Source organism: Vanellus vanellus, assembly GCF_965231255.1.
Source record: "Vanellus vanellus genome assembly, chromosome: 2".
Lineage (NCBI taxonomy): Eukaryota > Metazoa > Chordata > Aves > Charadriiformes > Charadriidae > Vanellus > Vanellus vanellus.
Window position 1 is genome coordinate 150,204,709 of NC_138906.1, and position 25,638 is coordinate 150,230,346.

Consider the following 25,638-nt stretch of genomic DNA (forward strand, 5'->3'; position numbering starts at 1 on the left):
ATAAAACAATTAGTAGATATTATTTCATGCCAACATATTTATTAATACAGAAAACAGAATTATTTTATTTTTCACCATAGAATTCAGTACATAAATCACTTATTCTAAAAATGTCATATCTACTAATTCAGTCCATTGATTCCTCTATCAAGCAGCCAAATGTAATTGCTCTTTAAGGTTCCGTTTTGTGATATTTGCATGCTGTAGTGCTTAGAGTAAATTGCATGGAACTTTGTATCTAGTTGTTACACCCATCCAAATGCACAAGCCAGTAACGCATTTGTATATAGAAGTTCAGGCAGAAAAGCCAAAGGTAGGCAAAGGAGGGAGAAGAACAAGGCATTGCAGAGGACATCACTGGTAGCATGGATTGGTCAATATGATAAGAGACAAAAATCAGGGGTAAACTAAGGAAGAATTTGTGAAGGGCCTTACCACTGAATGGAAGAAAAGCATTAGGAGCTCTGGAGTACCATCAAGGGATAGGGAACTCGCAAAAATAGTGAATTCACCATCTGATGTGATCTGTGAAGCTGGGAAAGGAATTGTGCGCCAGGTGGGTGGTATCTGCTTTCACATTAAGAATACTACTGTTTCCCCAAAAGATAAATCAGAAGTTTGCAATTTAAGGGAGGATTCCCTTGTTTTCCTTGAGTCCACATATGTATTCCACTCCCCATGCCTTTTGTGATTTCACAAAATTCTCCTCAGACAGAAAACCGTAGGGTGTCATACTATGTGACCTGCTTACATCAATTTTTATGAATAATTTTGCACATATGTGGAAACACTTTCTCCTGACTAAAATTCTTTTTCTAGTACCCTCTGTCCTGAGTCAGAAGTGTACAATTTACAGAGATCAAAGGCATGTCAGATTATATCTAGAAGCATAGGGGAGTTGTAGACATAAAGGACAGCTAATATCTGCCAACGGTGAACAATAACTTTTTTCAGGCCAGTGCTTTGATGCTGTGGTGGGAGTTTAGCAGAAAGATTTTATTAATAATAGATAAAGAAACTAATTCAATCCCTCTGCTACTTTCTGTTCAGTAATTCTACTGTATATGCCAAAAGAGGTGTTTCTCATGCCCATAAACCAACTGGTGGTTACCAACTTGCCAACAAACTGCTTCCTGTTCAAGTCAGTCTTAGGTTTTATTTATTTGCACTCTCCCCCCACCTTTGTTTTTACTTCTGGATAATAGATCAGTGGCAAAATGCCTGCATAATTTCAGGTCATTTAACCTAACTGAAGAATGTAATTAAATCCATATGGAGTTGCTTCTACTAGATATCACAGTGCCTTAATATGAGCTGTTACAAATGATAACAATTCAAAGATTAAATTCAGGCCCTGGATTTGCTGTACAAGCTAGAGTAATATAAAACTTTTTCTTCTTTTTCTTTTTTTTTTACTTTTTTTTTTTTAAATAAAAGGAACCAAGCAGCAAATCTCTTTTTCTGAAATGTTATAAATGTAGGACTTCTTAGAAAAATACTGAAGAAAATATACTTTGGATTATCAACATATCTAGTTCTGTGAAAACCAGAAAGATCTGGGTAAAGGGAGGAGAAAGAAAAGATGGGAAGGGAAAACACTTTTCTGTGGGGTCTCAAATGCAAAAGGAAACATGATACCTCATTCTTAAAGGTTCATTAATTAGTAATGAAAGCGTAACAAGATTCAGTGGACTGGATTCAGATGATAGAAAGTTTCAATCTGAAACAAAGTACGGATTTTGAAGCCAAAGACAATAAAGTATTTTAGCACCTTACCAGACCTGTAGATTATTTTTTTCATCACTTGAACTCTAACATCAAACACAATGCCTTTATGCTCTACACTCATATGGATTTTTTGGAGAATATTTATGCAGAACTCTTTAAGCTTCGTTATGCAGAAGGTCAGACTAATTAGTTTAGTTAGGCAGAAATGGTTGAAAATGTTCTGATGGAACTGTTTTTTTCTCATAAAATAGTGTTCAACAAAATAAAAAAATATTCTCTGTGAATTTTATCAGTTCTGTCAACTTTTTCATGGAAATTATTGAAATATTCATTTTGACTCTAGATTTTAACTTTTCTGACAGACTATAAGTTATATCAGTGTGCTTTGGAAAGGAACAAGGTGGGCCCTGGGTGCAGCCTGTGATAGAATGCATGCTAGGTGTGGCCGCATCCCAGTCGGACATCTTACAGCCCATCGAAAATGTTGTGTATTGTCAATGTAAGAGAAGATGTCATTCTTGAGCCAGAATATTGCTTTATAGTTAAATGGTAAGTAAAGGTAAAAAAAAGTTCCCTTGATCTATGTCCTTATCCTAGTACTGTACAGGGAATTTCCCTAATTCCACAACATCTTATTTACATGTTCACATCTGAATGACTTCCATATCTGAATGGATTCGTGTAAAGGCCTTTCCTGGTCTTTGAGAGCGACAGTTTGTGCATTGCATTATTTGTTTCCCACCAAAGCCTAAGACCATAGTAAATGAACCCATGGTGATGACAGTCTTATTTGTAGCAACACCGGCCATGTCAAGCAAGAAGTAAGAATGTTTAGGGCTTCCCAGTTTGGCATCTACAGACACAGACAGCAAGCAGATGTTTTACGGCTTTAGTAATAATACATCCTAATATTTATGAGTAGTGTGTCAACAACATGTGGTAGAAAGATGGGAGTGTCACAGCACTTGGTTCCTTTACAGTTTTCTATGCAGATTAAAAGCCCTGTTATTATAAACTGCAAAACTAAACTATTTTAAGGAATGCATATGCATTTATACAATGATCTGTCTATATCCATAAATCTACAACAACAGATAAGAATAAGTCCTGAGGATAGGACCCCTCCCTGTATTCTAGGGAGAAATCCAAAACATTCATTTTGTTTTACTAAGAACCAATGAGAAACCTTTGGTCAAAGGTCCAAATGAATAAAAGCAAAAATTTCACATAGATTGGGGATTTCTACACTGGCCTGTTCCAAAATCCTTAAACAGCATGAGAAAAGCTGCTTTTGTGTCCTTTGACTCTAATGTGGCCAGAATTTTTCATTTGTTCTGTTACATTCATATTTATTATAGCTCATTAAAATAAAAAAAAAAGTGCAAGAAACTTTATAAAAAAGTCTTGAAACAGGTTGAAACCAATTACAAAGATATTTAGATATTTTGTTTTAATAATTGCGAGACCACTCGTTCTCTGTTTTTTCCTTCTGACATCAGACAATTTCTAACAGACAAATATCATGAAGAAATGACTTTTCTGAGTGCTTGGTAAAGGTATTTTTTCAGTTCTTTGAAGGGGCATTGTGAAGACAGTTAACATGAAAATATTTCTACTAGTTTTCATTAATGACTATTGCTGACATAAAATATTAAAAAAAAAAAGGCATCTGTCTCTATACCAATTAATCAAGCAATCTGTAAAGGTTAACTGAAATTGTTATATAACGTTATTTTATAACACTTCCCAGTAAAATGTTATGGTCATTACATAATGACTGGCTCTATTTTACAGTAAGTTTACTGTATATTTTTGCTGTATATTTGAAATTCCTATACATTTCCTATATGTTTGAAAACATTACTGACCTAAACAAATGAAGCAGTCAAGGGAACTACAATACTCACAGTAAAAATAAATCACCATTCACTAGAAGCATCATGTATATACTTGTATATGTGTACACATGCACATACACATATGTACGTGTAGTTTTTGAAATTGTAGCCTTCAGTCTGGGGAAACAAATCAAGCATTTGGGGAACAGAATGAAGTTGTGAAAAAACAAATGTTGTTGTTAACATGGATAAATACCAATATTATCCATTGGACAATGACTCTTTGGAGTCATTATCTAGAAGACAATTAAATTAAAACAAGCACCACCACCACCCCAGCTCCCAAATCCAGACGAACTTAATTTTCCTAAAGGTTAACCATGTCTCAATGTCTAACCTACTGATCTTGGCGAGACTAGGAATCTATTTTCAACCATACAAATGATGTGTTAACTTTGTCAGGAAGCAAGCCAGTGGGATGCCTTGCTGCAACTGTGCTGTGTCCAGCTGATTCAGAAAAAGCCCTCTGATAACGCTGGAGAGGGTAGAAGGCCCATGCAGAAGTCAAAGAATGACTTCCAGTGAAAGCTGCTGTCATTTTGAAAGGTGATGAAGTAGAACATATAGAAAGCACTCTAGTAGCTCTCTGGGGAGGAAGGAAAGTCTGGTTTAGACAATCTGCCTTATAAGGTAGGTAGTTTATTCACTAATCCATTCCAGACCATGGCAGTTTAAGAGATTTTTTTTTTTATCTTTGTTTTTGGAGGCCTCAGTTTAGACATTTGAGAACAGGATATAGGCCAGATCTTAGAGATGGACATCTTTTGCATTAAAATAATCTTTAAAAAATCTGAAGTTATTAAAAATACAGATAAAAACATTTACATTGTCAAACTATTCAATAAAGACAAGTAACGTCACACTAGAAAAAAATTCTTTGTATACATGTGATTTTCTTGTATTATGTATGTGTGGGAAGACAAACAGGTAGAGGATTCAAATGCATACTTTTCAGTGCAAGAATGGTATTTTCTCATTGAGACAGCTTCTTTGTACTTGCTGTTACATGAGTGAAATTTTCCCTATGTTGTTAGGTGCTCATACTTACTTTGCTGGTCTGATATTGTCTGATCAGTTTAAGGAAATGTAAAAAATATGTTGCCATATTTCTCAAGACCAGTAAAGTAATTGGTCACTTAGCATCATTAAGCCTATTTTTTATACCAGTGACAACATAATTCCATTGAAATCACAAAAGTGAAGTGAAAAGTCTGGATTTGTCTTTTTATTATATGTGAAACCTGCAAGTAGACATGTTCTATTTCCTCATCTGTGACACAGTCAGATGGAAATTCAAGAATCATTCCCGAGCCTTTGCCTTTCATAGGATACAATTCTTGTACTGAATGTGTTAATCTAATCTAGTTTGATTGTCTCCAAATTGAAGCTGGATTTTATGTTTAAATTTCACTTCCACTATTTATTGCTGGAAGATCCAGAATTTCATTACATTTTGTCCTCATTTGTTTCATTTGAGTAAATAAAAAGTTGTGTTCACACTTGCATATTGAAACAAATAGCACAAAGGCAGCTGGTACACTCTGGGGAAAAAAAAAAAAAGGGGGCCATAAAGGCACTTAAGCAGGGAAATCTTTCAAGAATAAATCAAAATAGTTTTTAGAAAGTTCTTGTGGGAGAAGAAATGGCAATGGAAGAAACCACCATTTACATTATAGTGGATGGGAACCCACAAAACTAAATTATTTATGGCATGAGAGTACTCAATAGAAACATGATTCTGGGGCAAATGTGACTCTACTTATGCCCTGGAATATCTTTCACTTCAGTGGGATAAAGGAAGAAAATTGGACACTCTTCCCAGCAGAGGCAGGAAGTAAAGAGAGAGGCCAAGAATAGATATATTTCTATTCTAAAGAACATGCATTGGTCCCCTGTTGATGTGCAGTTTTCATTTTATTTAAGGATAATAGACAAGTCACTGTAGTTACTATTACTATAAGATTTTGCATTACTTCTATCCAAAATACAGTTCTTTGAATGTCATTAAGATCATTATTTTTATTTTATATAGACAAAATTTTAGCACAGAGAAAGAAATGATCTGCCCACAGTACACCATATGTTTTGATTATTTTTGTGATTATAATAGTCCCTACACTCGTTCCCACTGTGGTGTACACCTACTGCAAAAGAAAGGCCCCTTCCAAAGAAAGCTTACATTCCATGTAGGCAACGCAGACAAAAGGAATTGTTTTCTCTGTTTTGTTGAGGTGTAAATGATAAGGAGAGAGATGAACACATTTTAACTGCAAACAAGTACTGAACATAGCCTGATGGATAATCTATAAGCACTGCTTAAAGTTAAGCAAGCCAAAATCATTGGCATGTCCAGAAACCTCGTATCTGCTGAGATCACTGAGGTTTGTCCCATAGTGAACCTGAAAACACGTGTAATTGGTTTCAGGATCACAACCTACAAGGCTGGGATTACACAGCTCTTTGTTATGAGTAGATGACGATACGGGAGCTGATGATCCATATTTTAGTGCAATCATAACACTGCCCTCTCCCTAATTTTATCGCTCCCAAGGAGAGAGTAACAGAACCTGGAAAGTGTATGCCAGGCTCTTGCTTCATTACAAGATGAAACACCGTGTGCTTTTTCATTTATCCACGTACAAGTATACTTCTGAGAGAAACAATTGGGTATAAAATGTGCTTTTTAACACACCCTTCCTTTTCTTCTGAAAAATCAAGGCAGACTATTTTGTCATGGCACAGACCATTTCATCATAACATCAACCAAGTCAAAGGTCAACTTAAGTAAAACTTATTTGTTTAATGACATGAAGGCTTTACACCCTGACACATTGCTAACATAAATAAATAAATTCAGATTGTTAAGTACACAAGATTCAGTCTTTTGAGCAGCCAATAAAATTTTGTTGCTAACCAGACTGTAGCAGATAAAAATGCAAGTATTTATATACTTAATTAATGCTTGGGTTAATCATAAATTGAAATAGGTTTGTAAAATATGTAGAATTAATTGCCTCCTGCACTTGCTTACTCTCTCCATGGACTATGGGGAGAGCCTACATATGCAGTTTAGGTGAATTACTTGATTTTTAGATGGCTGAAGTAAAAGTTAATCCCACACTAATCTATTCATATTTCCAATTGGTCAAGGAAAATCTGTGGAATTCAAGAGTTTTCAGTGAAATCCAATGTCTCCAGAATAACATTTGCTGGAATTACTGGCTATAAACAGTTGTTAGATTAAATACATAAAATTCGTTTTCATAACCAGTAGTGATAATGGTATACTCTTTGGCCAGCTTTGCAACTAGACACATTTAGCAAACACATTTCTTTGTAACAATATTTTCTATTTCTCATCTTTATCTAGTTCTTTGTCTTCTTTTCCCAGTAGCTCCTTGACCATTTTGGTGCTAGTCTTCCTTACGTATAACCCTGGGCAAGGTCTTTCTACCTCAGTTGCTGATTCCTGTCCAGCAGCACTGGAGTCACACTGCCTTTTTTGGCAAACTGTCTGATCTCAACTGAAACAGTCCAGTAAAGCTTGTTCAGGACGCTCCAGTAACCACCTCACTTTTAAAGCTGTTTGCCTTATTTCAATGTCTAATGTAGACAGATGCAAGATGGTTGCGCCTTAGGGAAAACATATTTAAGAATGGCTAAAAACAGCACAGGACAGTGTGAGGAGTGAGGGAAGGGAGGGAGGAGTGAGGAGTGAGGGACAGGGAACTGCTGGAGCGAGTCCAGTGAAGAGCAACTAAAATGATTAAGGGCTTGGAGCATCTGCCTTATGAGGAAAGGCTGAGAGAGCTGGGACTCTTTAGCCTGGAGAAGAGAAGGCTGAGGGGAGACCTTATTATGGCGTACAAGTATCTAAAGGGTGGGTTGAAGGAGGATGGAGCCAGGCTCTTTTCAATGGTTCCCAGTGACAGGACGAGGGGTAATGGGCACAAGTTAGAACACAGGAAGTTCCGTTCAAATACACGGAAAAACTTCTTTACGGTGAGGGTGACAGAGCACTGGCACAGGCTGCCCAGGGAGGTTGTGGAGTGCCCTTCTCTGGAGATTTTCCAGACCCGCCTGGATGCAGTCCTGAGTAATGTGCTCTGGCAATCCTGCTTTGGCAGGGGAGTTGGACTAGATGATCTCTAGAGGTCCCTTCCAACTCTGAAACTCCGTGATTCTGTGATTCTGTGAAAAAAAGTGAGAGTAGCAATGCTGCAGACACCAAGGTCAGAAAACAAGGAGGGAAGGAGGTGCCAGAGCAGAGATTCTCCTGCAGCCCATGGGACAAACCACGGTGGAGCAGGTATTTCCTGTGGAGAACCCCATGCTGGAGTAGGTGGAGATGCCCAGAAGGAAACTGCAGCCTGTGGAGGGCCCACATTGGAGCAATCTTTTCCTGAAGGACTGCAGGCTGTGGGAAACAGCCACACTGGAGAAAGGAAAGAGCATGAGGAAGGAGAGGCAAAGTGGTGTGCACTGACCACAACCGCCATTCCTCATCCCCCCGCCATGCTTGGGAGAAGGGGAGTGGTAAAAGAGTCGGGAGTGAAGTTGAGGGGGAAAAGGTCTTTTGGGTTTTGTTTTTAATTCTCACTATGCTATGCTGTTATTAATTGGCAATAAATAAAGCTTTTTTTTTTGCCCATGAAAATAACTGGTAAGTGATGTCCCTGGCTTTATCTCAACCACAAGTTTTCACCATATATTCTTCCTCTGTCGTGCTGATGAGGGGGAGTGAGAGAGCAGCTGGGTGGGTGTCTGGCAGCCAGCCAAGGTCAACCCACCACACGCACTCTCTGAGATACGGCATTGCCAAATCCAGTGAGTTCAGGTACTGAGTCCCCGAGAGAGGTGCTTCTGCGAAGCACAGAAAGGGACAACACTGGAACTTCTTCTTGACTCTCACTTCACTGCTTAGAAGGTTAAGTGCTGCTCAACAGCTTTTTCTTCAATTTCAATATAAAACCCAAATGTTTATCGTTCATTTATTCTTTAAATGGAGCGTGGCTCCAGGTATGCGACGTACAATTGAGTCCAAAGGGAGAGAGAGATCCTCCTACATGTTAGATCTTGGTATCCATTAAAATTAGAAAGATGAACTACTGAAGTTTTTCTGTTTCTTATGCACTTTAATGTAGTTGATAATCTCATAATTTATTATTAATATTTTTCTACTTGAAAGTGCTCATACAAGTTATCTATATGCTTTTCAGTAGCAGGAGCTGTGGTCATATGACTAAGTTGTCATGAAGCAAACTAAGATGTAAACTTACAGTGCGCATGAAAAGTGATAAAAATCAACTTGCATTTATTATACAGGACCTAACACAGTCTAAGTTCACACCCTAGCTCTTTTAGCCATTTCATAAATATTACCTATGCTTTCCACTTACCGTATTTGCTTCTTCCGTTTCATTAGTTGCTTAGAACAAAGTATGCACAAACCTCTTTGTGATGGACAGAGGAAGAGTGTAAGAGAGCTACTGCTCATTCTTACCTGTTTTTCTCATGAATTTTCAGGATTTCGTGTGTCTGTTGTAGCAGCTGCTTTTCTAGCTTATACGTTGACAGCGAATTTTCCAGTAGCTGAATTTCAAGTCTGGATGTTTGATTTAGCACCTTAAGGATAAATTAAAAACATTAATGCTTCTATTGTCCTGGTTATGTTGTTATAGCAACATAATGTAACCATTTCATTCTGATTTGATGATTCATCAGATATTGTTTCTCAATCCTTTTCTAACCTCAGCTGCTCAGCTGGTGAAATGAACTCAATCAAGCTACACTGATATGTGCCAGCTGATATTCCAGCACCCTGTTTACTGTGGAATAATACTAGGCCGGCAGAAAAAAAAAAAGGTTACTGCCAAATAAGCTTCATTTCAATGGAAAGAAATATTCCATTCCTAAAAAATCAACTAACATTAATTAATATTATTGCTTTCACTCTTGAAAGCATTCCTACAAAGCATGCTTAAACCAGAAGAGTGCAAGAGTACTTGGGCTGAAGCCAAAGTATTGCATCCACTGTTTTGTAAATAGAACCGCTACTTTAGCTTTCCCCTGAATTCTCTCTTTTGCAGTGTTGGCAGAAGTCTGGTGTCTACTTATGTTATCACTACTTGCACTCTTACACAGATTTTTAAGATGCAGGCTGTGATCCTAAACATTGCTTTATGCAATTGCCTTTCACTTTAGCGGTGGTCTGTATCAGTAGCACAAGTTTTACTAAGTAAACCAGACTGAAAGAAACCCAGATGAAAGAGAACAGATTCTAATAAAAATAATTCAAAAGTGGAAATAACAGAATGCTTTCAAGAATGAAAGCAACACACAGCAGCCGAGATGCCATCACTTCTGGAGCTGAAGATGATCCCTCTTTAAGGGAACCTATCAGACCTTTCTGAAGGGCTTTTATCAGTACCATCACAGGATTATATGGTAAGATTTTCTCATGCGCGCCCGATCGGAATTTGTTACAGAACATAAATCAAACAGAATCACTCTCAAACTCAGTCCAGTTATCTTATTTTTGTTTGAAATTGTTGACATTCACAGAGCAACTTGAGTTGTCCTTTTTTAAGGGTACAGAGGTTGAGAAAATTGGAAATGATCAGTATTCAGCTGTTGTGTTATTTAAGATGGGTGCATTTGGAAGTGCCAGGAGGCATCACCACAGTTTCAGAGGGACCTGGCAGAAATTGAAGGTGTATCATCACGGTTGGCGAGGGGTAAGAAGACAGGAAAGTGCCAACAGATTTCCAGAGAAGGTACATCTATGAAGCAGCCTACAAAACATCAGTAGAGCTTCAGGTAGAGAAGAAAGCTGAAAGGGAGTCAGTGGGATCTTGGTTGGGTCAGGGATTGGGAGGGGTGAGCGAGATTTTAAGGAGGTGGAGTCTTTATCTTCAGTCCTTCAGACTCCTCCTTACTCTGGTATGAGTACTTCTTATTACAGGCATGAGATCCTGGCCTGCCTTTCTCCTCCTTGTATCCTACAGGCCTCCCCCTCTCTGCCATGCAGCTGGCTGCCTCCATCACTGCTAAGAGCAGTCTCTTCACTTTCTTGAGCTACCTGCACCACTCTTTTCTGATTAACAGTAAAGCCAGGGACTTCCTCACACTGCTGAAAAAGGGGAGGTGGGAAATGCCATCACTGAGCTGAGTGTCAGAGCAAGGACCGCAACAAGGGAGAACCACTCCCACTGATGTCTTAAACATCCCTTAAATTCTTCAGCAACATGTGTAGAAGGAGGAAGTCATTCACTCCTTCGTGCAGTTGTCAGTGATACCTTTACTTTGAAATGCTTCCTCAAAGGAAGAGTGAGACAGAGGGAATGAGCATTTTGTCTCTTACCTACTTAAAGGAGGAAACTGTGAATGAGTACTCAACAGGCACCTAGGTAGGTCTGGCAGGATATGAGAAGAGTCCCTACACCTCCTTTGTATTTACCAAATATATGATACTACAGTCCGTAGGCCTTCACCTCTTATGTTTCTATTTAGATATTCTGTTGATACTGCGTTAAAGATTTTCCCCAACATTTTCATAACTCAATATACTATGTTTTAGAAACTGTGGTGATTTGGATCACAACATTTATGAGTAAGTGTTGGGCTACTAACTGAGATGTAGAAAAAATGGTGCAGGGAACCTGTGTAAAGCAGTGCATCCATCTTTTATAATCACTGTTGTTTCTCAGTGTGCTGTAATGTGATTATGTAATAACTTGGTAATGATATTGCAAACGTGAATAAGGACATTAGAAAAGAAAATTGGTCTTTCAAGAAGTACATATGCTACTATGAAAAAGCAAAGCAAAGAAATACTTTAATTCCTCTGTCCTAAATGAACAGCAAATGCAGTGCAGCTGCTAATATGCCACATGCTATGAAGATCAAGAGAAAGTCAGCAAAAATAAGGAAAATAAATATGCATCTTAAACTGATAAAAGAATTCAAAAGGCAAAAATAGTACGTATCTTTGCACTAAACCCAGTATGAAATTGTACTCTGTGTTATGACCATGACACTCTTGTCACTTCAATCACAAGTGATTTTAGTGCTAGGATTCATATGGAGATGGCTCTTTAAATTCATGTGATGTTATACAATTTTACAGTAATAACAAATACACAGTGTTTTCAAAAGAAGCTGATGCTTGTCCCTCTCTTCACAGTTTAAAAGCTGCATGCATACACTACTTTTTAAATAACTGGAAACATCTTGCGGAAAATAAACAAATTTTCTCATAATAATAAGGAAGCAAATAACAATGGAGACCAAAGGCTCTGTTTTAGCCTGAAACTCGTTATTTATCTTGACACTTGTATCATTCACAGTTGGTAGCTGAGCTGTTTATTTGAAGTCAAATGCTGATTTAGTTTCCTGGACAGTCTTGCCTGACCTACACACACACAGCTAAAGATGCTAACCAAATGAAATCAAAAGAAAGACACAAAACAAGGGTCACTCATCACCGCTGTTGACAATAATAAACACAGAATGTATGTTTCTTGGAGCCCTGTGTTGAAATGTTTTGTGTGGTGATGCATCAGAAAAGAAAGAGGATGGGAAAAGTTCTCTGCAATTAACAGCTTTTAGAAAACCCCTCTGGGAACATACCTGGGTTTCAACATCCGTGAGTTTTCTCGTCTGCTCTGCTGTCTGGCTGAGGAGGCTGGTCCCTATCTCGAGCATGGTGGCCGTGTGGTTCTGCACAGCGTTCTGCTGCAGCTGCACCATCTCCGATTTCATGTTTTCCACAATGTAGTTCTCAAGCTGCAAAAAAGAAAAGGTTGTAGCTGTGGTATTTTCACCTGTTTGGGCATTATGGTGACATAAGGGTGCATAGCTGACATTCTTGCCAAAAGTGGAAATGTCAACTTTTCCGAGGGGAGCCCAGGTCTCAGTTGACCTTGTGACTGTTGAGGTAGGGCACGGACTATCTGGATAGCCCCTTCCAGTCACAGAGTCAGGCAGGGTCATTCCTTTCTAGCTACCTAGGTCCTCACCCTGCCACAGTAGACCATAAACCCAGAACTAATCTACAATATGATGAGATTGCATCTTACTTGTACAAGCACTGTTCTGGCATCTTGCTTGATGTGCTCCATAAAGTATTAACATAAAGAAAGGTGGCCCAGAACATTGTTTTCAACACCTTCCACTGAAATCAGCTGGAGTCCAGCCAATTTACACTCAGTGAAGATTTGGTCCCCAGTTTCATTTTGTGGCTGATCATGTTTTTTATGGTTAGCTGATTCCAGACTCAAGCAATCACTGTTTTACCTAATAATTTTAATCACATCGGACCTGCTTCTGCAGCAGCAAGCATGTTTCATTGTGACAGGTAAGCTGCACAACTAAATGGTAAGAACCAGATGGAGTTGATTTAGAGACTGAAGAAAGGAGCAGGAGTCAGATACACAGTGCGATTTAATAAGAAGGGCTGCTTTCATCTTATCTAGAAGCATACCTGTGCTTAGGGGTAACTGCTGTTAGACATACTCATGAGCCACAACAGCTGAGCTCACAAAAGGTTTATTACAGATTTCATCATTTATGTGCACCTCCTACTAGTCTTAAAGATGTTTTTACAGGTAAAGAACACTGCCACAATGTAAAATATTTTCTGCATAAGACAGTTGTTGTTTGTTTGTTAGTTTGTTTACCCCAGTTTGGAGAAGCACTTAATACCCATCATGGTCAAAACCAAAGTGTATGTCCTACAGTTTCAGACAATAACAAATTTTTCTTGGATTGCCAGGGAACAACCCCGGGCTGGAAACCTGCAGAGTGTTTTAAGTGGTGGGGAAAATTTATTGTTGAATACTCTGGTAAGTATTAAAATGAGCTACAGCAGAGCACAGGCATCGATTGAGGCATATTGGATAACTCATACTTTTAATTATTGTAGTCTAACACACTCCCCATGGTATCCAGTCTTGGGCAAGTGCCCTTGGTTACTCACCCCTAAAACAACCTCTGGTTGAATCTGAGACTGAGTCATTATAACAACAAAGCTGATCTTCCTGTTTCAGAATTACTCATTAAATGTTTTTGTAAATATTTGGTGTTCAGTACACTGCCACAATCGTTTCTGTGAGCACATCTCAGGACTATCGGGAGATATTCATTCAGGCAGAGGAGCGTAGAACAAGAACCGAAATAATGTAGAGGTTCTGTGTTCTGTTACATTAATTCCCCTTCCTTCCTTCACCCGCTTCTTTCAGTTTGCTCAGTGGATTTATTGGTTGCAATACTGGCCCTGCTAAAATCAATGGCAAAATTCCCATTTACTTCAATAGGCCAAGATTTCACCTATTATTTTTATTGCAGGAAACCGACATTTACCAGGTTCATTATGGCCAAGCACTGAGCTTCATCTGAAGCCTTCCCTCTTTGGAGGCTTTGTATTAAGTGTACTGAACCTTAGACTGAGCTTTCTTTGTAGTTAGTTAAGAGGAATAGCATCTATTTAACAGGTGATAAAAGGATCCTTGCAGGGTGGCCTCACAGAAAATGTGACACGCAGAAACCTATTCACAGAAGTAAATTCAAGAACATTTAGGGGTTTAAGTAATTTTTTAGAACCCCTTCATCCTATAATTAAGTTAAATTCAATTTCCCAGGAGACTCTGCATTAAACAGTAAATATATAACGCATGATGAGATATTCTTTTCAGGTGAATCTGCTTTTTACATTTGGATTTTCAAATCCTTGTATTACTGTTTATTCTTATTTCAGTTACTTTTTGTTGCAAAAGGGAATCAGATGTCTTTTCTGCATTCTTTTCCCCCCATCCCACCCCTCCCACTATATGACTTTCTCTAGTGCATTGATGTACCTGTTATTAATTCAGCTGCATCTGCTTTCGGTAAGATTCATTACATTGCACAGGAGTTTTCAGTAATGCAGAATTACTGGTGGAATGCATAATAACGTTACAACGTTCTCAGAAATAAAACTGTCAGAAGGTTCAGTGTTACTGTTTAATAAACATTCCAGAGAATTATGCATTAAAAGTATCTACTTTTTTCTGGACAATGTTTATTGAATAATCTTCATAGAAACCACCCAAACACTAATAGAACTATTAAAATGGAAACTGTAACTTAGGGCCTAAGTAAAAGATAATGGTTTGTGGCAGATGGCTTATAAATAAAATAAGAGCTTTTTCTTTTACTTTGATCAAGTAATGTTGGTCCTATGTAATGATATGGTAAGGACTGCTGTGATATCCAGATGACATTAGGTTTTCATACAGCGCTTTAGAACAGGAATGCAAGTTAAAGCAATAATAGAGTGCTCTCCCTGCCCTACCATTAACCATATATTGCACATCATTTGGAATAATAGAAAGACAATGCCCCAGCGATATTGTGTAAGAGCTGTTTTGTCTTGTCGTGTTTTGCATACCTGAAGACGTAATAGTAATACCGTACCACAACAACTAATGGAAGTTAAGTTCTTCTCTCTTTGTTTTTCTCTGAGACAGGGTCATACCTCCCCACACAGACAAACTGCCTTGGGGAGTCAGATATAAAAGTGACAGTTGATGAAATTAGTATTTTATAAATACACAAACAAAAGTGGGAATAAACTGAAAGAAGTTGAAAGATAGAGAATACCATAGAATTTGTTTGACTTTTGCAGAAGCCAAAGGAGTTAGAAAGGAGATTATCACCAAGAAAAGTTATTTTCTTTCTGTACTAAAAAGAGCAATATAACTTTTTTTTTAAAAAATAACACCTTCTATGAACTATTTCTCAATGAGAAAATATTGATAAAACAGGAAATTTGAATGATACTGTCTTCGCGTATGACAGATCCAAGGAGTAGAGACCAACCAGAATATATTGTTCCACTATTTCTGACTGTATGCGGTCAGTGGGAATTGGCAAAAATGAACATGGATGGCACAGAAAGGCAGTGAATAATGCTTAAATGTTAACATGCTAATCTGCACCTGATTTGGAACAACTTTACCTGGGCTTTAAGCATGACAAGGAAAGCACCGATCAGCCAGAAAAAAATTGTAGATATACCATCAAAGAGACAATGAAGATGACTACTTTTCCAAATCTGTCTTCAATTAGACCTAGTAGGATTGCAATATAGATTGCACCAAAGGAGACCAGAAGTTATCTGTTTGAAGAAGAAACTTCCTCAGGTCTTGGGTAACTGGTCATCTAAATTAAGATCATACAGGATGCATAAGGATAATTTCAGTGAATTTATGAAATCAACATTGCTAAGCTAAACTGAGAGCTTTAAACGACTCAGACAAATTGGACTCACAGAAAGGCCTGTTGGGATACGTAGTATATGAATCTTTCACAGAGAAATCATTGGTTATGAAACATATAGAAATATTTGTGGATTTCAATCTTAAAAGGAACCAGAAAAGTAATCCAGAAACTCTATAAGTAACCAAACAACCTTTTTTTGAGGAAAGCTGGCTACAGAAACTCTGCTTTGTCTTTTTTTTTTTTTTTTATGCAATATACCCAGGCTTCTAGCCTTAAGGCAGCAAGAAAGTAAGTTAATTATTCAGTTGCACCTTAATGATAGTAATTATTTGCATAACACTTGTGCAATTCATTATTCTGTACATCTTTCTGCAGTTCCATAGATTTCTGTAATTTTGCAACTCATCATTTTTAATTTCTTACTTAGATTTTTTTATATCTTATCCTTCAATCACAGTAGTGTGGTTTTCCAAACTCTGTTCCTGACAGAGAAGCAAACAATGACTTGCAGAGCGTGTATAGCCCCCTAAACTACCTCATTTCATGCTGAAATGAATATATGCATTTGTGAACTGAAACATTTGGCTATTTTTTCCAAACCAAATGTTCCAAACAGACCACAGATACTTTTCCTTAAATTCTTGAATCCTTGAATGCCTGAATCTTTCACATTTCACATGTTTACTGTCTGACTATTAAGAATAATTTATAGACACAATTAAATTGCCATCAGGAAAAAATGGTGGTGGATTATGTATGTTTAATTTATAGCCTGCATAAGATATATGTACATAAACAGTGAAGATATCCTCATATGTATGGAGCTCACAGATACAAGTAACCACTACTTGTTTCTTCAGCATGTGGCCAATGAAACTACAGCTGCATTTTCAGCACACAGCAGCCAACACCGTTCGATTCAGCCCCAGCAGACTGATGCTGAGATTTCTAGTCCTGGTGACTTCCAATATACTAATGACACTTGTCCTCACGGCAGTTGAGCTTGATTTTATAGCAACCCTCAGTTAAATAAAAGCTTGATATGAATGTAGAAAAATCATTTAGCTTGTTAAAAAAAATAAAATAAAAAAGCCACAAGTTTTCCTCTTCAGTTAAACAAAAAGATGACCAGACAGCTTTTTGTCAGAAGAAATCGGGGATAACACATGCAAGAGATTATTCCAAAGACACATAAAGTAATTTTTCTGCTGCATTCAGCATCAGTAGTGTCTGCAAGAGTTTTGTCTCCGGTTCTGAATGCTGCAATTCAAGAAAAATGTACATTATTTTGGGAGAGTGTACAGAAGACAAAGAATGGTCATAAATCTTGAAACTTGAAAGACTTAAGAAAGTTTAGTTTAATAAGAAGGCTAACAAGAAAATAACTGACTAGAAGGACACAAAACTGCAACAAGAAAGAGAATAATCGGTTTTCCACACCCATGAAGCTGCTGTAAGTGAAGTTTAACTTTTTCATGTTAGGGGAAAAGTTTTCTAACAGTACAGTAATAAAATACTGATAGGGATTCTGTGGGAAAAGAGTGAAAACATTATCACTGGGGGTCTTAAAAATACTGTAGGTAAAGATCAAGTGGATTACATGGTACTTTATAATTTTTTCTAGTTCTATTCTTTCATTCTTGTCAGGTTGTTTATTACTTTACTTTAGAACTAAGCTCACAGACTCAACATTTGAAATCAAATTCTATAGCAAAATCTCCACTGGGCTGAGAAGAGGTTTGGAAAACTCATCTCCTAATGAAACTTTTAAAAGGAAGTAAATAAAAAAGAGGAGTCTTACGAATTAAAACCACAACAAATTAAAAAAAAAAAAAACCAAAACACTCAATATAAATAAAAGGAACTGTTCAGTATAGACCAACTCAGCAAAATGAGGAAGGCCACTGATGGTGTTTCTGCATGTATGAATATACCTCAGTAGGAGTGCAGTCTGCAGAACCTTTTTAGAAACTATTATAGTGTCAATCAGCTCTGCAGCTATAAAATGGCACTGCTCTATTGTACTCAAGTTACTTCTGTTAGGCTGCTTTAGAAACTACAGTTTCTGAAAATCAGTCGATTTGTGGATACTCGGGTTTGAGCGGTGGCTTGGCATCTCTGTGCCATGTGATGTTATGCAGTAAAGTCCTTAAAATATAATAGGCAATAGGAGATCATGACGGTGTAAGAATACACTGTATGGGATCCCACTGGAATCTCGGGAAACTGGAAGCAAAATATTTTTATTAAGCACCGTACGTTAATATGAGTAGAAATAATCCTTGCTACACCGGTCAAGACAAGATAAGGGGAACACAGAGTTCTTTGTTTCAAGATATCGTAAGACTTCTCCACTTAGGTTTGCGCAACAGCATAATATCCAATACATGGTAACTTATGGGAGCAAGGAGGTTGAGTTTCAGTTCCTCACAAAGTATCTAGCATATCAAAGATGGTGTATTGACTTACACCAAGTATTGACTGTACCAGCCTGATAATTGGATCTGAGCTTTCTACTAAGGCATCTTCAAGAAATCGTTCCAATTTATTTTCAAAGTTTTATATCACTCTAAAAACTTGCCTGCTTCCAGACTAAAACCCCCAAACCTGTATAAAGGAAACTTATTTGTCAGTTCCAGTGTAATTAATTACACTTATTAAAAAGCATGCAAAACACTTTAAAAGTCAACTTCCATTACTTTTGTATGAATATTAGATCTCTCAGTTTTTTAGCCTTAAGGCTTAATAAAATCAATAAGCAGCATAACTGAGAATCATATCAAATGTGATTAAATGGTCCCATAAGGAAGCTACTTGTAACAAGTAAATCAGAACAATATGTTCTTATTTTCTACTGATTAGTAATATTTCTGGTTCAAAGAATTATCCAGTTTAATGTTAACCTTTACAAATTTTATTACAATGTTAACCGTATTTTTCTTTCTTGATCTAACTTTCCAAGCCAGTTAATTCTATAAACTAAATTCGTTTATGATTATACAGTTGACTGCACACATGAACCATCCCCAATATACACTGAAGGGGAAGGCATAATTGTAGAAAAGGCAACAGCTGTGGTCTTACCCTAAACAAATGAATATCTGGGGGAATATTTTAAAAAATATTTTTCTATTAAAGTGTGGAATTAAGTAATTTTCTTTGGCAAAGATACTTTTGGTCAGGATTAATTTTCAGAATGACTAATTTTGGAACAACTTCTGTGTAGAAGAATATTTAGACACCTTGTGGCTCATTCCTGAAGATGGACATACAACATAATCAAAATTAGTTCCACTGAAATATCTTCTCACTACATTACACACAGTTCTTGAAAACTATAATCTTAAACTGCATAAATAGCTCTGTTGCTATATTGCACTCTCAGCTTATAGCTAAACTTTCAGTGAACCTGGGAAGCATAGTATAGTTTGGAATCTGTATATAAATTTTTATTTGTGTTGTAAGAGGCAGCATAATATTTTAACATTGTATTACTTAATCTATTTTTAATTCTACTTGGTTTCTTACACACATCACTATGACATATGAGTGTATTGTTGGTATTCTGTGTATGAGAACACTTTTCCAAGAAGGGTTGTGAAATTAAGTCTCAACTGCATTACATTTTAGTCTTTGCCCAAGTTTCCTCTTTCTGTAGTGCCATATATAAATATCACAGAAGGGGAACCTCTTTATTCACTGCCATGAGCTCTGCCTTCAGCTCTTAGGTTCTCTATCTTAGGTCTTCCCTGATGAAGAAATCCTAAATGTTTTTTGTTACTATTTGCCTATCTTTCCTGTGTAGGTTGTAACTTCATTGGAGATGAACCTTCTGCCTTTCATCAGCACCTGATACAAAGTCTCAAAGTCAGCTGAAGACGGAGGACATTATATTATGATGATGACTGCCAATAATCTACAGTCTTAATTTGGGATCTATTTTGAAAGCATGAATGGGAAGTTTAGATGCACTGAAACCCCTGAAAGTACTGCAATTTCAGTACATATGGAGCTACAGGAGTGCAAGGGGATCCCCCAGGCCACCAAAAAACTTCCCCAGTGTTCCAGGCAACGACTTCTTTTTACCTTTTACCGGTAGAGACCCACAAAACATTCACTCCCTTCATCCCACTAGTCTTAAAACACTCAGCGGAACTCATGATCTGTGCACTATGTACTCACATCCTCCATACGTGTTCTCCTATTATAAATAACATAGTGGTAAGGAAAACTGAAAATAAACTCATATAATTTGCTAGGTGACCGGGAATAATTCAAGCTTCCTATGGTGTTTCACAGGCACCTGGTAAGGACTGAACCATGGTGGGGTTTTGCCTCGTCCAAAACAGATGACGTGTGGGGCAAGTGATATTTGTGGCCATGATTAGAGTTTATGCAGCTAACTTTACCTCAAAACACAGGGGAAATTGGAACCAGAACCTGTCTGCTGTCACAGCATGGTTCATGGTCTGCTGGAGGGTAGAGCATGCTGCTACCAACTTCTGACTCTCGGTGAAGCCTTTGACAAGCTAGAGCACCTGAGCAGCCAAGGTGTTTGTAAGCAGATGAGATCCCTCACCTCAGCATGTCTTATTCAGTGAAAAATGTTTAAAAGAATCCTACCTACAGTACACAGAATGAGAATATTTTAATCAAGAGCCCAGTTCTTTTCTCCTCCTTTCCCTTCCATAATGATGGCAAATATTATTTTATTTTGCTTTATGTCTTGTAGGTTCAACACCATGACTCCAGTTTATACTGAAGACTGAAGTTCTTGTCCGTTGGTACCTAATATAGCAAAGAGCAAAGACTCTATGTGCTGTAAAATCCATTCCCCCCAAACCCAAAGAAAAAGAAGCCTGAAATCTGCTGAACTACTTCAGTTTACCAGCAATTAATATCTAGACAAGGGCTTATATATTCTCACACACGGTATTTATGTGCTTAGATTTACAAGAGTGTATACATAATAACTCCCTTAAATTATGGGTTATAAATGTAGGTAGACAGAAATATTCATTTGTGTCCTATAAAGTTTGGCTATATTTATGGTTCTTAACTTTTATTACAATAATCTGGGCACAAGAGGTTTAATGATAGATGTTCTGAATACATGATATTGTTTACCTTAGTTTTACTGCAGACATTAAAAAATGATATTGATACATCTTCTGCTGGAATTACTTTATAATTTTAAGGCACAAATAAATGAAATTTCCAGAACTATCTATAGCAGTAAACTAAGACCTTCGGTTTCCCACAGCACGATAAAAAGTTAACTACTAGTACAAACTCTAACACCTTTTCTTTCCATTCCTGAAATTCTCTATATATCCATTAATCTCTAAGTGCCTCCAAACATACCTATAATTCTCAACATTATAATGAATGTGTAACTCTACATAGCGGGGAGATGATCCTGCCAAAATATGTGCAGCCCCAGAAAATTTGGTTTCTTTGTGTGCTGAGGCAACTGATTACTTGAATACATGGCGAACAGTAAATTAAAATACCTAAATAAAAGTCTTGCCAAATACTTCCTTCCAATAGTAATTAAAATGAGAAACATGCATAAAAATTTCAGATAGAAACTGTCATGTATTCAATATACATATGCACATGCATGAACGTATATATAAATTAAGGATGAGTTCATTCCACCAAATAGATTATAAAATCCCTGTTTTAGAAGCAGCAATGTAAAGATCTGAAGTTGACTAAACCATACAATGAAATATCAGGTACTCAAATTAGCTTGCAGAAAAGACTATTAAACTCAATAAGATAAAAGTGCCTTGGTTTATCTGAAACAGCATAGTTCAAGATATATATCCTTTTATGGCTTTAATAATTGTATAGAAAGATAAGACCTTTTTTATAGGAAATATGAGAGCAGCCAAAGTGTATAAAGACAATTCTGGTCCCTCTTTTCATTGAATTCCTCTGGGGATTTTGAAAGCGAGCAGTCACAGGTTTTCTTCAGGTAAATGTGTACTAATACAACCTCCTTCATCCCCAGTTGCTGGAGTGAGATTTGGGATATGATTATGGGGATCAATTCCTGCCCTGAGTTTACTTCTTGGATGCCACAGCCTCTGACTGAGAAATGTAAAACTGCCGGTTTCTCTAGAGAGCTCATATACTGGGAATAAGTATTAGCATTTCCATTAGCTGCTGGAGGAATAACCGTACTGGAGTTGCAATGATGAGGAGTAGACTCAGGTTGTTCTGTACTTAACACTGAGCACAAACTCAGTGGTAGTGGCAAGAAAATTGGGTTGAAATCTCTTGTTTTACTCTAATTTTGTAGAATAAAAACCAGTCTAAACTTTTAAATTTAAGGAAAATCTGGAGATTTAAATCTTTTGGAGATATTCGTGCACTTAAGTCACTGCAAAGAGGAGACAAATTAAAAGGAATAATGGAAGAGTCTCCCTCCTAAAGCCTTGTTTTAGAAGCAGCAATTTTCCTCTGTTTTTTTTTTTTTTTTTTTTTTTACAGGACCTGGCAAGAATATTCCCTCCTACTTCAGTTTATCTTAATCACAGCCCTTCCTGGAAGTCAATGTTATTGCGAGACATTCCTTAACAAGTCATGAAATCATGAGCTAAAGTGGGGAAGCTTTCAGCCTTCAATTTCATATCTGCTAACTCATTATCAGTAGTTTCTCTTTCTCTGGCTGATGCACAGTTCCTATTGCCGTTGTTAACAAAGATAGGAAAAATAAACTCATAGATGAACAATCAATTACGTACCTGCATAAGCACACATGCAGAACAACACAAGCAGCAAATGGTAGACAGAGGAGGAGAGGCATGTATTAGAAAGGGATTGCTAGACAAAGAGATAAGGGGTTTGTATGCAGCAATTTCAAAATATATCTTGTTTTACAAAGGAAAACAGAAGCCATCAGACACGTATTCGCAAATGTTATGCTTAATAACCAAGTTAAGAACAGTTAGACATAACTGGTTTACGATTCATGCATGCTCAATACAGATTCAAAGAACTACATTAAAAGTGAAGCGGAATGGTTCTATTTATTTTTTAATAGTAAGAAACTGTTTGGATGTGTCCTTTGGACAATCTATACACGACTATCTTCCCAGTGATCAGTGAACTAAACTCCCAGGCATACTGACAGCCGTGGCTGCTGCCGCATTCCCAGCGAGGCGGCTGGGTGGCTCTCTGAGTCTCTCTCTCACTGATTAAGTTGCTACTTTTGCTTGCAAATTTCCACACAGTGTCCCTGTGCCCGAAGTGATAACGATCACAGTCATTTCCGATTTGTAATCCAGGAACATGTACTGGCCCTTGCCCTGAACGAGCTTCACAGTTCACAAATATAAAGTGACAGTCCTTTTGGCATGATTAATGTAGTGAAAACACAGAGCAATGAGTCAAAGATGAGACACACCAGTTATTTCTAGTCCATCCTTCGCACAGATCTTGTATGAATTCTTAGCATTCAGCATTGGTTTTGCTTTCTCCATCTTCCTTCTACAATACTTTTAATTTTACAATAAATCCCAAGTAGGTCATGTATAACAGTAAGACTGATGTTTTCTTGCCAAGTAAAACCACATTCAGAAGGGTGGTTTTGTAATAACTCAGAAGCATTTACAATGTAATCAAAAATACATTGAATAAACCAACATATCAGAATAAGAGGACTGTAAAATAAAAGGAAAATATCCCAGGCCTTTAAAACATGCTGTAACTCTTCAGAATCAGAGATGACCAGGCCTCGAAATCAAATACAGATATTCCTAAACTTTCAAGTATTCAGATTTAGGATTTTAGTTCAATCTCATTTTCATAAGAATAGCCATGTGGTACTGTTCTTCTCCCTCAGGGGTAACAAAAAATATCTGTTGTACTGACTTTGTAGTTGCTGTACATAAATGCAGACTTTCAGGTCATTAGTTTAACCACATGTGCAGAACATATAGGAATTAGGATAACATTTCTCATGACTACAGCTATTCAATTGAAAGAAGAATTGACATCAATAATGCTCATATCTGTCACACTTTGTACCGTAATAGTAGAGAACAAAGTGTTCATGAATCCTTAGGAAAGTTTGGCAGCTGTTTCGCAGAGATGTAGGTCGCAATTACGTTAATAGTTATACATTCTGCCCATTAGCTGGCAATAACATTCATGCCCTGTAGTCAGAACATTACAGCATGGCAATTTCTTCAGTACTGAAAACAGATGAAAAATCTTGTCAGGCACTAAAAGAATGCTGTGACTGTGGCTCTAATCATAGCCATACCTGTCGCTCCCAGAGGACGCAAGGAACTACATCAGTTACTGCAAAGCACATCTGAACCCTACCCCACTTGCAAACCCCTGTGCCTAGAGCACAGAAAACCTAAATAAAAGCCACGCAAAAGTCAGGAATAAACGTTCTGGGATAGGTGTTCTCTTTTTCAGGATGCAAGTTTTCCATCCCTGGTATTGATGCTTATGGAAGCATCGTTAACTCTATGCCATGCCTGAAGGTCTGATCAGGTTAGGAGAGAGACCAGAGTACGAGAGCCAATGGAGCCATACAGGAGACCTGTTGGGGTAACAGGCCAGGAAACCCCTGGTTCCCCACTGCATCCCTGTCTCATCTGGATTCCATTCTTTCCATGCAGGTAATGCTGTGGTTTCATTTCCATGAGGTCAAATATTGTGGTGTTAGGATACATACGGATTTATCTGTGGAAAAAAAGCCATATGATCCTCTACTGTGATGACACAGGAAGGTTAGGTAAAGTATGGAATCCTGACATATTAAAGTCAATGGACATTTTTCAGTTAACCTCAATTTGGCCAGGATTTGACCCCTGAGATTTCACTTTCCTTTTTGAATTTCTGCTCCAGAACAGGTAAAAATATCCTCCCAAAGCCAACAGGAATGCTATTATTTTATTATTAATTAGCTGTCTGCAATTCTAATCTGCTCTGAAACCAAACATCGAGGTTTGTCATCTTACTGTAAACCTATTAACATGCAATCCAGGATTATTTTTTTGTGAAAAGTATGCTGCTAACTTTAGTGCAAGCATGCACATAGGGATTATTATCCATTATTACATTTAGACTAAACTGATCATTCCAGACATGAAAAGAAAGCTAAAACACAAGTGCTTCTGTTCCACTTGAAACATTATCATGCTATCACAAATTCCCAGCAGGAAAAGGGAAGGGGAGATGTAAATTTCTGCACAATGTGTAGAACGTTGAGTGGATTTCTGTGTGATAACAACGGAAGCAGTGGCACTGTTCGTTTTGTCAGTGTGATGACAATGAAGCTGGAAAACAGGACTTCGTTCCTTTCTTTGCAAGTGGACTGCAAGGCCATCACGAAGGTGCTTTCTTCAAAAGGCAGAATACAGGAAGGATTATGTAAAATGAGCAAAAGCTGCAGAGTTCCAGTTGCGAACTGAACTTCCTGAAAGGTCGGGGCATTGGGGGTTTGTTTGAAGCTTATCTTTTTGTCTCTCTGCAGTTCCAGTAGCAGATCTTTCACAGCTGGGCAGCAGCAATGGCTCTGCTTTCACAGCACCCCAAAGGAGGGGACGTTCCAAGCACACCTGCAGTCCACTGCTGCCACATGAGAGAAGGTCATGGCATGAAAGCAGCTTCTTCATCATCATCCACAAAGCTGTGGCACGCGGGACTAGAAGCTCAGCTGGAACACTGCAATAGCTCGGCAGATCTGAATGACTTTTCCAGGTAGGACTTCTTCTACTTGCCA

General features: G+C 37.6%; 1 protein-coding gene across 1 annotated transcript in view; it reads right to left on the bottom strand.

Annotated features, from left to right (window-relative positions):
* ANGPT1 (angiopoietin 1) overlaps positions 1-25,638 on the bottom strand; it is a gene marked incomplete at both ends in the record, with an annotated part of 165,004 nt that overhangs the window by 75,885 nt on the left and 63,481 nt on the right. The window contains 2 exons of the mRNA XM_082499585.1: positions 9,130-9,251; positions 12,258-12,413. Coding sequence (XP_082355711.1) covers positions 9,130-9,251; positions 12,258-12,413 — 278 coding nt within the window. The remainder of the gene's footprint in view (positions 1-9,129; positions 9,252-12,257; positions 12,414-25,638) is intronic.